Below are 16,326 nucleotides of genomic sequence, written 5' to 3' on the forward strand. Positions count from 1 at the left end.
TTGGGAGGCAGAGGTGGGTGGATCACGAGGTCAAGAGATCGAGACCAACCTTGGTTAACACAGTGAAACCCCATCTCTACTAAAAATACAAAAATTAGCTGGGTGTGGTGGTGGGCGCCTGTAATCCCAGCTACTTGGGAGCCTGAGGCAGGAGAATCACTTGAACCTGGGAGGCGGAGGTTGCAGTGAGCCGACATCACGCCAATGCACTCCAGCCTGAGTGACAGAGTGAGACTCTGTCTCAAAGAGTAAAACAAAACAAAACAAAAACCGCATCCACTGCATGGAGGTGGATGCTGAAGCCCAGAGGGACGAGCGAGGGCAGCTGGGCAGTCTGTGGTGCAGGCCGGCTTGGAGCTCAGGCCTCAGAGACCCCCCCGCCCCTGCTCTTTGACGTTCTCCTGTCTGTGGAAGGGACATGTCCCACTCCCCATACCTGTGCCCTCTGCCCATCGTATTTGTATTCGCAGGTGAAAGCTGCCTCCTCAAAGCGTTTCAGGACCTCGCTGACGCCCCGCGTGGGATGGGCCAACATTGGTTTCAGGGGAATCCCTGGGAGAGGAGGAGAGTGAGTTAGAGGAGAGGGAAGGCAACGGATTAGAGGGGAACATGGCGAGGAGAACTGCTAACGGGCCCCAGGACCATTCTCCTTCCTTGCTATTCAGTCACGAAGCCTCCCACATTTTAGAAGGGGACCTAGCCTCCCACTTGGGACTACAGCCTCCAGCCTTCCTTACAGCTGGGAAAGGCCATGTGATTGGAACCCACGCAGCATGTGCAATGTCTGGCTCACATCCTTGCAAGGAATCTGGTTGCCTCCCTTCCCTCCTCTGCGTCCCTCCTCCCACAATTAGAACAGGGAAGTGAGCCACATTGGATCACAGACACTGCGGTGACAACCTTTGGAGGACAGAGGGACAAGATACAGGAACCTGGGTCATCCCTGGGTCACAGCTGCACACCTGTACCTTCCTTGTCCACCTCCCTTGCTCTGGACATTCATGTGTGAGAGAAAGAGATTCTCTCTTGCCTAACCCATTGCCTTCTGGCCCATTTTTATTGACTTATTTATTGTCTCACTCTGTCGCCCAGCTAGAGGGCAGTGGCGCGATGACAGCTCACTGCAGCCTTGAACTCCTGGGCTCAAGCGATCTTCCCACCTCAGCCTCCCGAGTAGCTGGGATGACAGGCACACGCCACCACGCCCAGCTCCTGTTTATCACAGCAGCGTCGCCTACACCCTGTCTACTCCAGAAGGGGAAACGGGAAATTCCAAGGAGAAAAGCAGTGGGTTTCAGCACCAGGGAAGAGCATTTGGTTTTGGTCGGGGAGAGGACCCTGCAGGTTCTGAGAGGGGCGCCTACAATGGCCATCCTCATGCTGACTCAGGAGGGGGCAGGGCTGCTCTCAGCGCCCCTGGGGTCTGTACCTGGGCTCAGCCTGCAGTGCTCCGGGAGACGTTCCAGGCCGTGCTCCAGCAGCACAGGGATAATTCGGTCCAGGTCGGGCACCTCGCTGGGGTGGAGGGTGAGAACAAGATAGAGGAAGCCTTTCTAGAACTCACACAGTTTGGAAAGAGAGCTCGGCCTGCTCCCAGAAACCTGGGCTCCTGGATACCTCTGCCCACCTCAGTCACCACGTGCCGAACTCCTCTTGCCACCCTGTCTCTGTGCTCTCCCTTGGTGTCACTATCTGTTACCTTGTCTCCCTCAGTCTGGCCCTACCCCTGTTCCCTATCTGTCACCATGAGACCAGCGATTCTCTACTCGGGCTACACATGAGACTACTCAAGGATATAGTTTTTAAAAAAAGGTTTTTGGCCGGGCATGGTGGCTCATGCCTGTAGTCCCAGCACTTTGGGAGGCCGAGGCGGGTACATCACTTGAGCCCAGGAGTTCAAGACCAGCCTAGCCAACATGGTGAAATCCTGTCTTTACTAAAAACACAGAAGTTAGCCAGGGGTGGTGGCAACGCGCCTGTAGTCCCAGCTACTCAGGAGACTGAGGCAGGAGAATCACTCGAACCCTGGAGGCAAAAGTTGCAGTGAGCCGAGATTGTGCCGCTACACTCCAGCCTGGATGACAGGGCGAGACTCCATCTCAAAAAAAAAAATAAAAACAGACAAATAAATAAAGGTTTTCAAGGCCAGGCTCCACCTACAAAGATTCTGATGTAGCTGGCGTGGGGTAGGCCTGAGGTCAGCAGCTGGTAGAACCCCACGTGCAGGCTGGGTTGAGCTTGCTGCCCGGGCCTGGGAGCTCTGCTGGGGCTTGTTCACCGCTGTCTGCTCTGCCTGGCCCAGAGCAGGTGCTCTGAGGGCATCTGTGGAACTGCCATCAGCCCTCCTGCCTCTGACATCCTTTCTGGAGCAGTCATGATCTTGGAGTCACCAGCCCTGGGTCAGCTGCTGTCCTAGGTCCCTCCACATGGCTCTCGTGACCACTCCACAGATGTCTTCTCCATGACTCTCAGGACCCTTCACCATGTACTAGTCACCTGCTCCTCTCAGGGTCCCTTGAGGCCTTTCTACATGCACAGCCCTGTCTGGAACTCAGAAACTTCATGAGGCCGGCTGCCCTCCCTTGCTGTCAGCGTTTTTCTTTCTTTTTTTTTTTTTAAAGACAGAGTCTCACTCTGTTGCCCAGGCTGGAATGCAGTGGCGTGATCTCAGCTCACGGCAGACTCCGACTCCCGGGTTCAAATGATTCTTGTGCCTCGGCCCCCCAAGTAGCTGGGATTACAGGCTAATTTTTGTATTTTTAGTAGAGACTGGGTTTCACCATGTTGGCCAGGCTGGTCTCAAACTCCTCACCTCAAGAGATCTGCCCGCCTCGGGCTCCCAAGTGCTGGGATTACAGGCGTGAGCCACTGCGCCCGGACGCTGTCAGCATCTTTCTATACCTCTCCTGGGGTCACTGACCCTTCACTGTTTGCCACCCTCTTGATCTTTGTCATCAACCTTGTGCCAAGCACCAGTCTTGTCTAGATCACCACCTCTGCTCTCAGTCACCCCATGACCGCACTAGTGACGCCTGTCCATCACTTACTGGCCCCGCCCACTGCTCCTCTGGCTCCACCCCATCCCTGGCACTCTGCCCACGGCCCCTGGCAACTCTGCCCACGGCCCGGCTCTCACCAGAACGTCTGCTTCAGGATCATGCCTTGCTCCTCCAGCCATGTCTTTCTGGCCTCTGCTGTCTTGCCCTTCCCAGCATCCACCACGGCTGGTGGGAATTCTAAGAAAAGACCCACCAGAGGTTTTGGAAGGTGCCCATGTCCTTGGCTACACCAAGGGTGCACAGTGGGTGGTTTGCCGTATGGCAAGGAATGCAGATGCCGCAGCCCAAGACGCTCCCCCCTACAGGAGAGGAGCCTGGGATGGCAGGGGCCCGCTGGGGAAGGGGCGGGCATGGGCCTCTGAAGAGGAGGGGGGAAGCCCAAGTTAACTCCAGTGAGGGACGCAGTGATGGGCCACAGGAGCTCACCTTGGCCTGGGGGCGTGAGGCTCACAGCCTGGGAGAGGGCGGCCAGCACCGACTGCTCTGCCAGCCCCAGGCGCAGCCGTCCGCTCAGGGACCTGGGGAGAGAGCAGGCCAGGGAAGGGGGCTTGTCTGCACCTCCCCGATCTTGCCTCCTCCCTTCTCTGGTCTACCCTACCTTGACATGTATAGACCCTCTCCTCAAAAACCAGAAGAATCTTCAGAGCCCGAAAAGGACCCCAGACATCACACAGCCCCATGTGTCAGATGAGGAAACTGAGGCCAGGCAGTAATGATCCTGCCAGCTAGCATGGACTGGGGAGGGGCACAAGTAGGTGCACCAGCACCTCTCATCTCAGCTGCCCTGAGGGGTTGGCGAGGCTCAAGGAGGGTGAGTCAGGGAGAGAACTAAGCCTGGCGCCCGCCCTGGTGACTGTGACGGTCAGGACCCCAGCATGGTCCTTGCTTTGAGCCAGTGGCAGGAGGCAAGTGGCTTAGTTTGCCTCCCCATGTCTCCATTTCCCCTTCTATAAACTGGAGGTGAGGGCAACAAGACCAGTCTCACAGAGGTGCTGGTAGCAACTGACAAGGCACATGGCACAGGGCTGGGCACCCAAGAAATGCTCCATGATGTGAGCCCTCAATGGCTTTGCTCTCAGGGCCTGTGCCCAGGCAGAGGCAGACCCCACTAATCAATCACAGCATGCTTCATCCACAGGGGCCCAGGGGCCTTCTCTAGACAGCACTACCAAGGGACAGAAGCTGGCCTGAGAAAGGAAACAGTGCCCCTTCGCACTCTTTAGGGGCCAGGCCTCCTGCTCATGCTTTTCTCATCCCAGGATGGTCAGGGCATTCGTGATGATTCCGGCTGCCAGTCCCTCCCTCCTTTCACCTCCAGGTCTGCAGTCCCCCTCCGCAGCCTCACAGGCCCACACACTCACCTGGCGATGAACCGGGCTTCTGAGTGGCGGCAGGCCACAAAGAGGCCTTTGATGATGTCTATCTTCTTGGCTGTGGACTGGAGAGTCGGGGGAAGAGCCGTCAGTGCCTGGTGAAGGCAGGGACCACACCTCCACCCCACCAGCCACGCTGCTGCCCCGCATTTGGAATACCTGCCCTCCTTCCCTCACCCCATCCCCACGTCCCAGCTCCCATGGCCGCCTGCTCTTAGGGCAGTAAGAACGAGTTAGCTCTCCTTGCCTCCCTCTCCCTTTATCCAGGAAGTATTTAGAGTCCCGTCATGTGGCAGCCATGGCATTAGGCCTGCTAGACTCGAGAGAATCCCCTAGGCTTGGGTGCAGAAAGGAGGAGAGGAAGCCATGCCCCCCACAAGCAGAACTGAAGTGACCCAGCTGACGGTCTACCCAGAAGCCTTCCTGATGCACACACGGCCTCAGGTCCCCAAAATGTCTGGGGTCCGGGGTGAGCAGCCCGCCACTCACAGCACTGCCAGTGAGCCTGGCGATGTCACGGAACTTGCTGAAGACCCCGGAAGCAGTGAGCGGAGGTGGTGGCAGCATGAGCCTCTGGGTGCTGCGGCTGTTCTCGGCCACCAGCCCCACGTCGCCCTTCTCAGCTGCCTCAGCCCGGACGGACTCCAGCTGCCGACCTTCAGGGGAGAGTGCGGGTGGGGGTGTCGAGGGTGACAGCTGTGGCTGCGTGTCTCCCTTCTCTGGCGGCCTGGATAAATTTTCTCCAGCTGTGCGCGCTTCTGGCGAGTCCCTGCACCTCCCTGTGTCTAACGCTCACCCACTTGGTAGAAACGGCTTGAGGAAGGTGTCCCCAGCTACGCTGGCTGTAGGAAGCCAGCAGACATGCCCGTGGAGCCAGGAAAGCGGTGGATGAACCAACATGACCACACTCGGGAGATATCTGGGCTGGTGTCATCAGGGAGGAGATGGGATTTAAAGCCATAGGCGGGATAAGATCACTAGGGACGTGAGTGTGGACAGAGCAGAGAAGGCCAAGGGACCCTTTCCTCCGGTGGGTCAGGAACATCTCTGGCAGTGACCAGTGACCCTTTGGCTTGTTTTGGAGCCACCAGCTTACACACGTGGGATGTGCTCTGGCCCCACTTACTGTCCAGAGCTGGGTCCCGTGGGCGCCTGGGTGTAAGAGCTGGGGAGGTGGAGCCTCAAGTCACAGTGACAAGTGTGACAAGCAGCTCTCAACGTATCAGAACCAACATACCCTTGTCACCAGATACTGTGTGTCACCTCTTCTGTTCTGAAATGAAATGTGGAGATAACATACCCTGCCTACACATGTCGAAATAACGCCCTAACCCTAACACAGAAAAGAACGATAGGGAAAGTAGTCTGTGACGAACAGGCGTGCATTTCAGTCCACGGACGCTTGGCCGCGGCACATGAGGGGACACAGCAAACGGCCGGGTCTCGCACGTGAAGTGAAACTTCCATAAATGGGAGCGTCAGCAGTGAGTGTTCACCGGTATGTGACGTATCGACTCACACGTCAAAGGGGATGGGATTCTCCACAGTGGTCAACAACTCACAACAAACCTGGGACTTGGGCAGCCACGGGGGCCACGAGGCGGCAGGGAGAGGAGTGTGAGCGTGAACACAAACACGCCAAGGGTGGAAGCATGAGAGAACGGAAGAGGCCCCGGCCGCCATGGATCGCTGGGCAGGAAAGCCAGCATCTGCAACTTCTTTTGTGAGAAAAACAGATCCTTCTTTGTCCAAGCCAATGTAGTTGGGTTTTCATTACCTGCAGCTCAGAGTATTCTCAACAGACCCTCTGTGTGCTGGGTCTGCTATGACGTCAGTGCTCGAGAAACACATCTCGAGTGAGTGAGAGAATCTTGAGTCTCATCTCCTCTGGCTCCCATAAGCCTCTAACTCTTTCCTGATCCAAGTCAACTTTTCTCAGTCCCTTTGTCCTCTCATGAAAGCCTGAAACCCCCGCCTTCCCTAAACGTTGGTCTCCATGGCCCTAAGCCAGCTCCAGTGCTCCTAGCACATCCTCTCCCCAAGTGGATGAGAACTCACCAGTGGGTGGTCATCCCTCCTGCGCTGACCACTCCCGAACCCTGGGCTCTGAGCCAGACCTGGTGAGCCTCAGATGCAGTTCCAAACTTCCTGGATGGCCCTGGGGGCCCACAGATAGAGGCTGCTCACGCCTGCCCCACGCCGGTGTGATGAATGCCCCCTGCAGGCGCCTGCCCCTCACCAGGGTCCCAGGCTGCTGATGGCTTCCTCATCCATCCCCTCACCCAGGGAGATCCTGGAGGCATTCCTCCTGCCTTCTCACCCTGACACCCACTGTTTGCCAGATCTCTGCTGTGCTCCCTCTCTCCCAACTCCTGCCCTCTCCTCTCTTCTCTACAGCTGGGATCCAGCTCTTCTTCTCCTGGACGCTGCCCCTTGCCTGCTCACAGCCCTTCCATGGCTCCCCAGTGTCCTCATGATAACCACCGAGCACTCCAGGCCTTTGGCAGGCGGGTCGTCCACATCACCAGCCTTTCCACCCGGCACTGGCGGCTGGGCCCCTGCAGGCCACTGGCCCCTCACACACGGTGCACCTTCTTTCCTCCCACTCCTTCCAATCCCTCCAGTCGAAGTCCTTTCAGACCTCTCTACGCCCCAACCTTCAATCTCAGCCCCTAAATCCTGCTGTCGCTGGCTCCAGCATCTTTCCCCAGCCCTCCCCTTTAGTGCACCCCACGGCCCCTGTCCCAACACAGGCCTGGTCCTCCCTCACCTGAACCGCTGCCCCATGTTCTCTCCCACACCCCTGCAAATCTGTCCCCATCAGGTTCTCCTCCCTCTCAGCCTTTGCCTCACCCCAGTTTCAGAGTCTCTCTCTGATCCGCCTGACCTCTGCATTTTCTCTGGCTGAGCTCCCGTCCTTCCAGTCCCTCCAACCACAGTCCCTCTTACCTGTGGCCTGGGCCACTGCCTTGAGAAGGACACCATCACCCACGCCAAGCTCCAGGCCCTGCTGCGGTGGCCCAAGGTGGTTGAGGCTGAGGTAGAGGACAGGGAGGAGGTCTGGAGGCGACAGGGCCACCACGGAGCGCAGCAAGTTGCTCAGCGTCTCCACCATCCGGAGCCTGGAGGAGGGGACGGGGGTGTGACCACCTGGTTCTTCAAGGCCAAAGTGTGGTATAGGGGTGGGGTGGGTTTAAGGGGGTGGACACTAGAAGGAAATGGAGAAAGGAGAAGAGGAAAGGGCTCAGGAACAGTCCCAGGCTCTGGGGCCTGGAGCCATGAGGAAAATCACAGATTGCTAAGTGGTGAGACCGCCTTTGCAAAACCCTAACTGAGGAAATGATGACAGTGGAAAGCAATCACACCTAACCGATTCCATCTTGCTTCTAACCTTTCAGCTGTCCTTGTTCAGTCCTGAGTACAGGCAGAATTAACTTTGGGAAGGAGTTTGGCTCATGGTTTGACTTTGAAACGAAATTGGTAATAGTCCTTTCTGGAAAAGACCCCTTTTTGCCTAGGGACCTGCCTCTGCAAGACTCACAAATTAGCTACAAGATTAGAAATTTAGGTTTAGGGGTCACGCAGCCTCTGGCTCCTCAGCCGCTCCTGGGGATAACATCACTATTGTAAAACCTAAGATCAGGGCCTGAGAGAGCTTGCAGACCCTGCACTCAGCCTGACACCACCCAGATAATCTGGCTCTGCGAGTTGTGCCATCCCAACCAGGAACGGAAGACGGCAAGAAAAACTCACTTTGACCCCCAGTGAGTCCATCTTCAACCTGACCAGTCGGCACTCCCCACTTCCCAAGACCCTACCTGCCAAATTTTCTTTAAAACCTCTGCTCCCCAGATGCTCAGGGAGACGGACCTGAGTGAAAATAAAACTCCGGTCTCCCGCCCAGCCGGCTCTGCGGGAATTACTCTTTCTCCGCTGCAGTTCCCCTGTCTTGATAAATTGGCTCTGTCTAGGCAGCGGGCAAGGTGAACCCACTGGGCGGATACAGTGGGGGGAGTGACTTGGTGTGATAGTAACAATGATGAAGATGGTGATGATCAGCCCAGAGAAATGACAGCTAATGCTACGGGGCGTTTTCTTTCTTTTTTTTTTGAGACAGAGTCTCGCTCAGTCGCCCAGGCTGGAGTGCAGTGGCCAAATCTCGGCTCACTGCAAGCTCCGCCTCCCAGGTTCATGCCATTCTCCTGCCTCAGCCTCCCGAGTAGCTGGGACTACAGGCGCCCGCCACCTCGCCTGGCTAATTTTTTGTATTTTTAGTAGAGACAGGGTTTCACCGTGTTAGCCAGGATGGTCTCGATCTCCTGACCTCGTGATCCGCCCGCCTCGGCCTCCCAAAGTGCTGGGATTACAGGTGTGAGCCACCACGTCCAGCCTGCTAGGGAGCGTTTGCTAAATTCAGGAGCTGGCTTTGAGCACTCTGCACTCTTTTTTTTAAGGCGGAGTGTCGCTCCGTCGCCCAAGGTGGAGTGCAGTGGCACGATCTCGGCTCCCTGCAACCTCCACCTCGTGGGTTCGGGTCATTCTCCTCCGGAGTGGCTGGGACTAGCAGTGCGTGCCACCACACCCGGCTAACTTTTTTTTAATTTTTAGTAGAGACGGGGTTTCAACATGTTGGTCAGGCTGGTCTCGAACTCCTGACCTCAAATGATCCGCCTGCCTTGGCCTCCCAAAGTGCTGGGATTACAGGCGCGAGCCAACACGGCCAGCCACTTTGCACCTTTTCACTCACTGGATCTTCACAGCTCGTCTCTGAGGTAGGTACTGTTATTATTTCCATCTTACAGATGAAGAAACGGAGGCACAGAGAGTCCACGGCCTGCCCAAGGTCACAGAGCGAGTATCAAGCTGAGATGTAAACCGAGGCCGTGTGCCTGAGGACTGTGCTCCTGGCCACTAAGCTGTGCTGCTTCTAAAAAGAAAACCGTGTTTCTGTCTAAAACATCAAAGCTGGAAAGAATGGGTTTGTTACTGGCAAACTTAGGGGGCCTCATTAAAAAGAGAAGCTGTGTTTTTCTTACAGAATTCTCATTACCAAGGTTTCTAAGGTTCAGAGAAGAAATACAAAAACCAACATTAGGGAAATCCTGCAGTAATAACTGTAGGCAAGAGCCACCATTGGATGGTGCGGTGGGTGGAACAGCCTACCCCAAAATTCGTGTCTACTCAGAGCCTCACAACATGACCTGATTTGGAAACAAGGTCTTTGCAGATGTACCTATAGATTAAGATGAGATCATAGTGAATTCAGGTAGGCTCTGAATCCAAAAAGTATCCTTACAAAATACAGAAGAGGGCCGGCTGCGGTGGCTCAGGCCTGTAATCCCAGCATTTTGGGAGGCTGAGGCGGGCAGATTACTTGAGGTCAGGAGTTCGAGACCAGCCTGGCCAACATAGTGAAACCCTGTCTCTATTAAAAATACAAAATTAGGGCCGGGCGTGGTGGCTCACGCCTATAATCCAGCACTTTCGGAGGCCGAGGCAGGCGGATCATGAGGTCAGGAGATCGAGACCATCCTGGCTAACTCCGTGAAGCCCTACTAACACACACACCAAAAAATTAGCTGGGCGTGGTGGCGGGCGCCTGTAGTTCCAGCTACTCGGAAGGCTGAGGCAGGAGAACGGTGTGAACTTGGGAGGCAGAGCTTGCAGTGAGCTGAGATCGCACCACGGCACTCCAGCCTGGGTGACAGAGCGAGACTCTATCTCAAAAAAAAAAGTGCTGGGCTGGGCGTGGTGGCTCAAGCCTGTAATCCCAGCACTTTGGGAGGCCGAAACGGGCGGATCACGAGGTCAGGAGATTGAGACCATCCTGGCTAACACGGTGAAACCCCGTCTCTACTAAAAAATACAAAAAAACTAGCCGGGCGAGGTGGCGGGCGCCTGTAGTCCCAGCTACTCGGGAGGCTGAGGCAGGAGAATGGCGTAAACCCAGGAGGCGGAGCTTGCAGTGAGCTGAGATCTGGCCACTGCACTGCAGCCTGGGCGACAGAGCGAGACGGCATCTCAAAAAAAAAAAAAGTGCTGGTAACATATGCTATGTGAGAAAGAAGGGACACTACAGAGCAGTCACAACAGGCTCGAATCACTTAACCAACATGGACACATATGGAAGTGGGGTTGACAGTGAAGGCAGGAAGCAGAATGAGCCACACATCTGGGCTCACCCTTGTGTCTTGCTCTGACCCATGAGAACCAGGCAGAAAGTCAAGAGGATCTGCTTTTGTGACCATGTCTGACATCCATGATCATACGCCCGAGTGGGATCGGAGGCCAAGTTGAAAGGATTTGGCGGAACAGGGCAATATGGACCGCCATGCAGAGGACAGAGTCAGAAGCATCCCCGTCCCCGCCCAGGCAGGCCTGATTAGTTACCGGGCAGACACCTCCTCGATCTTCTCAAACGTCCGGGCCACGGCCAGGTAAGGGACCCTGGGGAAGGAACAGAGACACAAGAGTGACAGTGGTGCAGGCTATACCACGCTGCCCGTCTGTACCCTTGCTTCCTCACACCTCTTTGGGACAACCTTGCCAATACCCAAATGCATGAGCTCACTGCCCAGGGCTGTCTCTCTGTCCCTTTCAATGCTGCTGATTGTCGCCAAAACACAGAAGGGAGAGACTTGACCATTCTCCCAACCAAGGCTCTGCTTAGAGAGCCTCCGGCAGCAACAGGGACTGCAGGGGGACAGTCTGAAAAGGGAGAAACCTCACTTCTGGCCCAGTTTCCAGCAGGCGTCTTCCACGGGATGGTAGTTGTTCTTGGCAGGATTGTAACCAGATGGGTCCAGGGGTCTATGGAGGCAAGAGGGAGATTGAATTGCAGAGCCCTGGGTCAAAGCGAAGTCATTTCTCCAACTGTGATGTGCCAGGCTCTGTTTAAGACACACAGTGCAGAGCTAGATGAAACAAAGTTTGCTAACCTGGAGCTCACATTCCAGCAGGAGAGTCAGAGGAAAGTGGGGAAAAAAGACAACCCCTGTATAAACACATCATTAGTTTTAAGTGTTAAAAAAAATCTTTCAGAAAACAAAAGAAAGCTGAGTAGAGGGAGAGGACGAGATGAGAGATGCTGCTTCACAGGGCATTCAGGGAACGCCGGAGACATGTGGGCAGAATGAGGGGAGGGGTTAGCACAAGGGGCAGCAGGGGAAGAGCATTCCAGGCAGAGAGAATACTGAGTGCAAAGGCCCCGAGGTGCAGACGCGCTTGAGAAACAGAAAAGGGATCGCATGGCTGGGGTAGGACAGAGGGAGGTGTGTACAGTCCTGGGTGTCACAAAGTGCCAGGTGCCGTGCTAATGCCACATTGATTAACAATCAGACGTGGGAGGAAGGGGATTTTCCTTTTTTTTTTTTGAGACAAAGTCTCACTCTGTTGCCCAGGCTGGAGTGCCGTGGCATGATCTCAGCTCGCTGCAACCTCTGCCTCCTGGGTTCAATGGGTTCAAATGATTCTTCTGCCTCAGCTTCCCGAGTACCTGGGATTTTACAGGTGCGCACGACCACACCTGGCTAATTTTTTTGTTTTAGTAGAGATGGGGTTTCACTATGTTGGCTAGGCTGGTTTTGAACTCCTGACCTCAAATGATCTGCCACCTCGGCCTCCCAAAGTGCTAGGGTGAGCCACCGTGCCTGGTCAGAAGGGGCCTTTCTAACTTCCTTTTCCAGATAAGGAAACTGGGGCACAGAGTGGTTGAGTAACTCACCCACGGCCACACAGCTGGTGAGCAGCACAGCTCTAGAGACTGTTCCCAACCTCTTTTTTTTTTTTTTTTTTTTTTTGAGACAGGGTCTCATTGTCACCCAGGCTAGAGTACAGTGGAACGATGCTCACTGCAGCCCCAACCTCCTGGGCTCAAGCGATTCTCCTACTTCAGCTTCTTGAGTAGCTAGGACTACAGGTGCAAACAAGCAAGCCCAACGGATCTTTGCAGAGATGGGGTTTTGCTGTGTTGCTCACGCTGGTCTCAAACTCCTGGGCTTAAGCGATCCTCCCACCTCGACCTCCCAAAGTGCTGGGATTATAGGCATGAGCCACTGCACCCGGCCTCAACCTTTATATCGTAAGTGGTTCACACTGACCCCAGCCAAACTGCATTCAGACTCATCTGGGTTCCAATCTGCTCTGCCCCAGCCAGCTGTGCCTGCTGAGAAAGCAGCTTCCCCTCTCTGAACCACAGCATCTCCATCTGTCTGGGGAGCTCAAGGGTCTCTACTATGACAGGTTGTCCTGAAGGCTAAATAAAAAATGACAGTGAGGGTTCCCACTCCTGGATGCATTTTATGGAACAATGAGGACTCCCCAGCCCCAGGCCTACATCTCTACCAAAATGGGGACAAGGGTTCAGGGGCAGAAAGAGACTTCAGGATACTTTTCAGCTCTCCAGCTGATTCTGATGCTCACATAGGGCATGGATGGCCAAGATGGACAGTGCCACTGCGGGGTGCAAGAAAAGCAGTCATGCCGGGTGCGGTGGCTCACGCCTGTAATCCCAGTACTTTGGGAGGCCGAGGCAGGCAGATCACTGAGGTCGGGAGTTTGAGACCAACCCAGCCAATATGGAGAAATCCCGTCTCTATTAAAAATACAAAATTAGCTAGGCGTGGTGGCGCATCCCTGTAATCCCAGCTACTCGGGAGGCTGAGGCAGGAGAACTGCTTGAACCCGGGAGGTGGAGGTTGCAGCAAGCCAAGATCGTGCCATTGCACTCCAGCCTGGGCAACAACAGTGAAACTCCGTCTTAAAACAAAAAAAAAAAAGAAAGAAAAGCAGTCATAGTGTCACTTTAAATAGAAAACAGAACTTTATATACAGAAGGACACTGATTTTATCAGGAAAACATACTTATAAATACATAAACACGGACACACTCAGGAGGCACGATATAGCAATGAGGAAGAAATAAACAGACATGCTTAGGAATAAACAGACATGGGTCCCAGGCCTGGCCCTACCCCGATCTCCCTGTGTGACCTGGCGAGGCCGACCTAACCTCTCTGGGCTAAATCACGTTAATGGGTGTAAAATGGCTAAAGTGCTCGCCTCCTCCACAGGAATACTGCAGAGAAGTTAACGTGCTATTTACCTCCTTGATAAGGTCTCAATTGGGGGTGCAAAATTGACGTCAAGAATCCCCCGAACACTTTTTTGTTAGACTTAAACTTTAATCATGAAATGTTAAAGCTGAAAGAATTTCTTGTCGTTATCTGTTTCATTTTTAGAGGCATCGAATCAAAGAGATTCTGGACTCACTGTGTCATACTTTTTAACCCACCTGTCCTTTCTGCCGAACAGCAGGGATTATTCCAAACCCCTTTTCTAAAGTTAATTTTTTTAGCTTTCAGGAACATCAAGAATTCAAGAGGGGATAAAGTCCACACTGCTAACACCATCACATTGTATTTGAAAACACAATCAATCTTCAGAGGAAAAACATAACTTCAGACAGATATATGATTATGTAAGAAATGAGGCTGGCCGTAGTGGTTCATGCATGTAATTCCAGCATTCTGGGAGGCTGAGGTGGGAGGATCACTTGAGCCCAGGAGCTTGAGACTGGCCTGGGCACTGTAGTAGGACCCCATCTCGACAAAAAATAAACAAAAATTAGCCAGGCATGGTGGTACATGCCTGTAGTTCCAGCTACTTGAGAGGCTGAGATGGGAGGATCCCTTGAGCTCAGGAGCACCACTGCACTCCAGCCTGGGCAACAAAGCAAGACCCTGTCTTTAAAAACAAAACAAAACAAAAACCAAATTCTATAAAGTGGAATTTTTGTCTGATTTGTTTTCTAGCAGATCTCCGGCACCTAAAATTCAGTAGCTAACACACAATCAGTCCTTAGTAAATACTTACTGAGTAAATAAATGAGTCCATGACTGACTAGTGAAAAAAAAAAATATCTGAAAGTGCTCATTTAAATTTCTTTCCTGGCAGATTTCCTGGGCTTCCCAGGGGCCAGCCCCAGTGCTGGGAGCTAGGCAAGAAGACTAAGAAGGTTGGGACCTCCCACAGCTCTGGCTCTGTGGGAAGGAGCTTACGTCTGGTTAGGGAGGCTCTTTACCATGTGACAAGACATAAAAGAAAGTCTGACTCAAGTGCTGGGGACACGCACCTCCTGTCACGCACGAAGGGCGAGGCACCAGGCTTCCCCAAGCAGGTGCAATAGGAGCTGGGGCCTGAGGGAAGCCTGCTGGGCAAGGTGGGTTGGGGCCTGAGGGAAGCCTGCTGGGCAAGTGTTCTAGGCCGGGGGCAAGCATGTTCAGAAGTAGGGCGGAGGCTGGGCGCGGTGGCTCATGCCTGTAATCCCAGCACTCTGGGAGGCTGAGGCAGCCGGATCACCTGAGATCAGGAGTTTGAGACCAGCCTGGACAACATGGTGAAACCTGGTCTCTACTAAAAAATACAAAAATTATCCAGGCTTGGTGGCAGGCACCTGTAATTCCAGCTACTCGGGAGGCGAAGGCAGAAGAATCGCTTGAACTCAGAAAGTAGAGGTTGCAGTGAGCTGAGATGGCGCCACTGCCTCCAGCCTGGGCGACAGAGTGAGACTCTGTCTCAAAAAAAAAAAAAGCAGGGAGGAATGAGAGGACATGGGGACATGGTGTGCAGAGGGAGCAGGAGGAGGCTGCAGATGCCAGGAGGCTGCAATGTAAGGTGGACAGGGCTGGCTGGTGAGGGCACTGGGAAGCCCAGCATTTATCCTCTGTGCTGGGGGGAATCGTAGATGGGTTTTGAGCATGGCAGGGGGGTGACATCATCACTTTATGGGATATGTATCCACCCGCGCATCCAATCAGTCTTCAGTGTGGCCTCCTGCGTGCATATTAGGTGTCATGGGAATCAGCCCAAACATCTCTTCAAATAATTAACAAAATTACAGTGAAGCAACGAATTGTTTAACAACCTACTCAGTGTCCCACAGCCCCAGCACACTGTACACACCAGGGCCAGGGCGGGGCGGCCAGCTCTCTATGGTTCATCCCCGTGGGCCACCCAGGGCTGGCACAGAAGGGGTGTTCAGTGAATTTTAAGGCAGAGGAGATGAGCCTGCTGGCTTCCAGCACATACACTCAATCTGGTGAGTTCAGGCCAGGTGTAGTGGCTCCCGCCTGTAATCCCAGCACTTTGCGAGGCCGAGGTGGATGGATCACCTGAGGCTAGGAGTTCAAGACCAGCCTGACCAACATGCTGAAACCGTGTCTCTACTAAAAATACAAAAATTAGCTGGGTGTGGTGGCGTGCACCTGTAATCCTAGCTACTTGGGAGGCTAAAGCAGGAGAATCGCTTGAACCTGGGAGGTGGAGGTTGTAGTGACCTGAGATGGCACCACTGCACTGTAGCCTAGGCAACAGAGCAAGACTTCGTCTCAAAAATAAAAAATCTGGTGAGTTCGGAGCCAGAGGAACAGAGAAGTAGGAAGTGAGGCCAGAGAGGGAGGTGGGGGTCAGTTGTCGAATGGGCATAGATTTTCTCCTGAGGGCTCTGGGGAACCCTAGAGGGGCAGAGTTAACTCTGGGTGTTAGAAAGATCCCCCAGGCTCTACGGGGATCAGACTGAGGATGAAAGACTGGAGGCAGGGTCAGGGGGTGGCTGGGGCCATGGTCAGCAAACTCCGATCCCGGACCGTTTCTACAGGTCCTGGGAGCTAAGAATGGTGTTGCAACAGGGGCCAAATGTGTCCTGTAAAGCCTAAAATATTTACTCTCTGGCTCTTTATTTTTTTTATTTTATTTTTTGAGACGGAATCTCGCTTTGTCGCCCAGGCTGGAGTGCAGTGGCACCATCTCGGCTCACTGCAAGCTCCGCCTCCTGGGTTCATGCCATTCTCCTGCCTCAGCCTCCGAGTAGCTGGGACTACAGGCGCCCGCCACCA

The 16,326-nt window shown here is 54.1% G+C and overlaps 1 protein-coding gene across 2 annotated transcripts in view; it reads right to left on the bottom strand.

The window, feature by feature from the left end:
• LIG1 (DNA ligase 1) overlaps positions 1-16,326 on the bottom strand; it is a 56,020-nt gene that overhangs the window by 17,728 nt on the left and 21,966 nt on the right. For both annotated transcript variants that reach the window (XM_033223848.1, XM_033223849.1), the window contains exons 10-18: positions 11,162-11,242; positions 10,823-10,879; positions 7,382-7,554; positions 4,922-5,088; positions 4,421-4,497; positions 3,486-3,577; positions 3,137-3,236; positions 1,430-1,515; positions 437-552 (exon numbers count right to left, since the gene is read on the bottom strand). In XM_033223848.1, coding sequence (XP_033079739.1) covers positions 437-552; positions 1,430-1,515; positions 3,137-3,236; positions 3,486-3,577; positions 4,421-4,497; positions 4,922-5,088; positions 7,382-7,554; positions 10,823-10,879; positions 11,162-11,242 — 949 coding nt within the window. The remainder of the gene's footprint in view (positions 1-436; positions 553-1,429; positions 1,516-3,136; positions 3,237-3,485; positions 3,578-4,420; positions 4,498-4,921; positions 5,089-7,381; positions 7,555-10,822; positions 10,880-11,161; positions 11,243-16,326) is intronic.

Source organism: Trachypithecus francoisi, unplaced genomic scaffold (assembly GCF_009764315.1).
Source record: "Trachypithecus francoisi isolate TF-2019V2 unplaced genomic scaffold, Tfra_2.0 Lachesis_group12, whole genome shotgun sequence".
In the NCBI taxonomy this organism is placed as follows: domain Eukaryota; kingdom Metazoa; phylum Chordata; class Mammalia; order Primates; family Cercopithecidae; genus Trachypithecus; species Trachypithecus francoisi.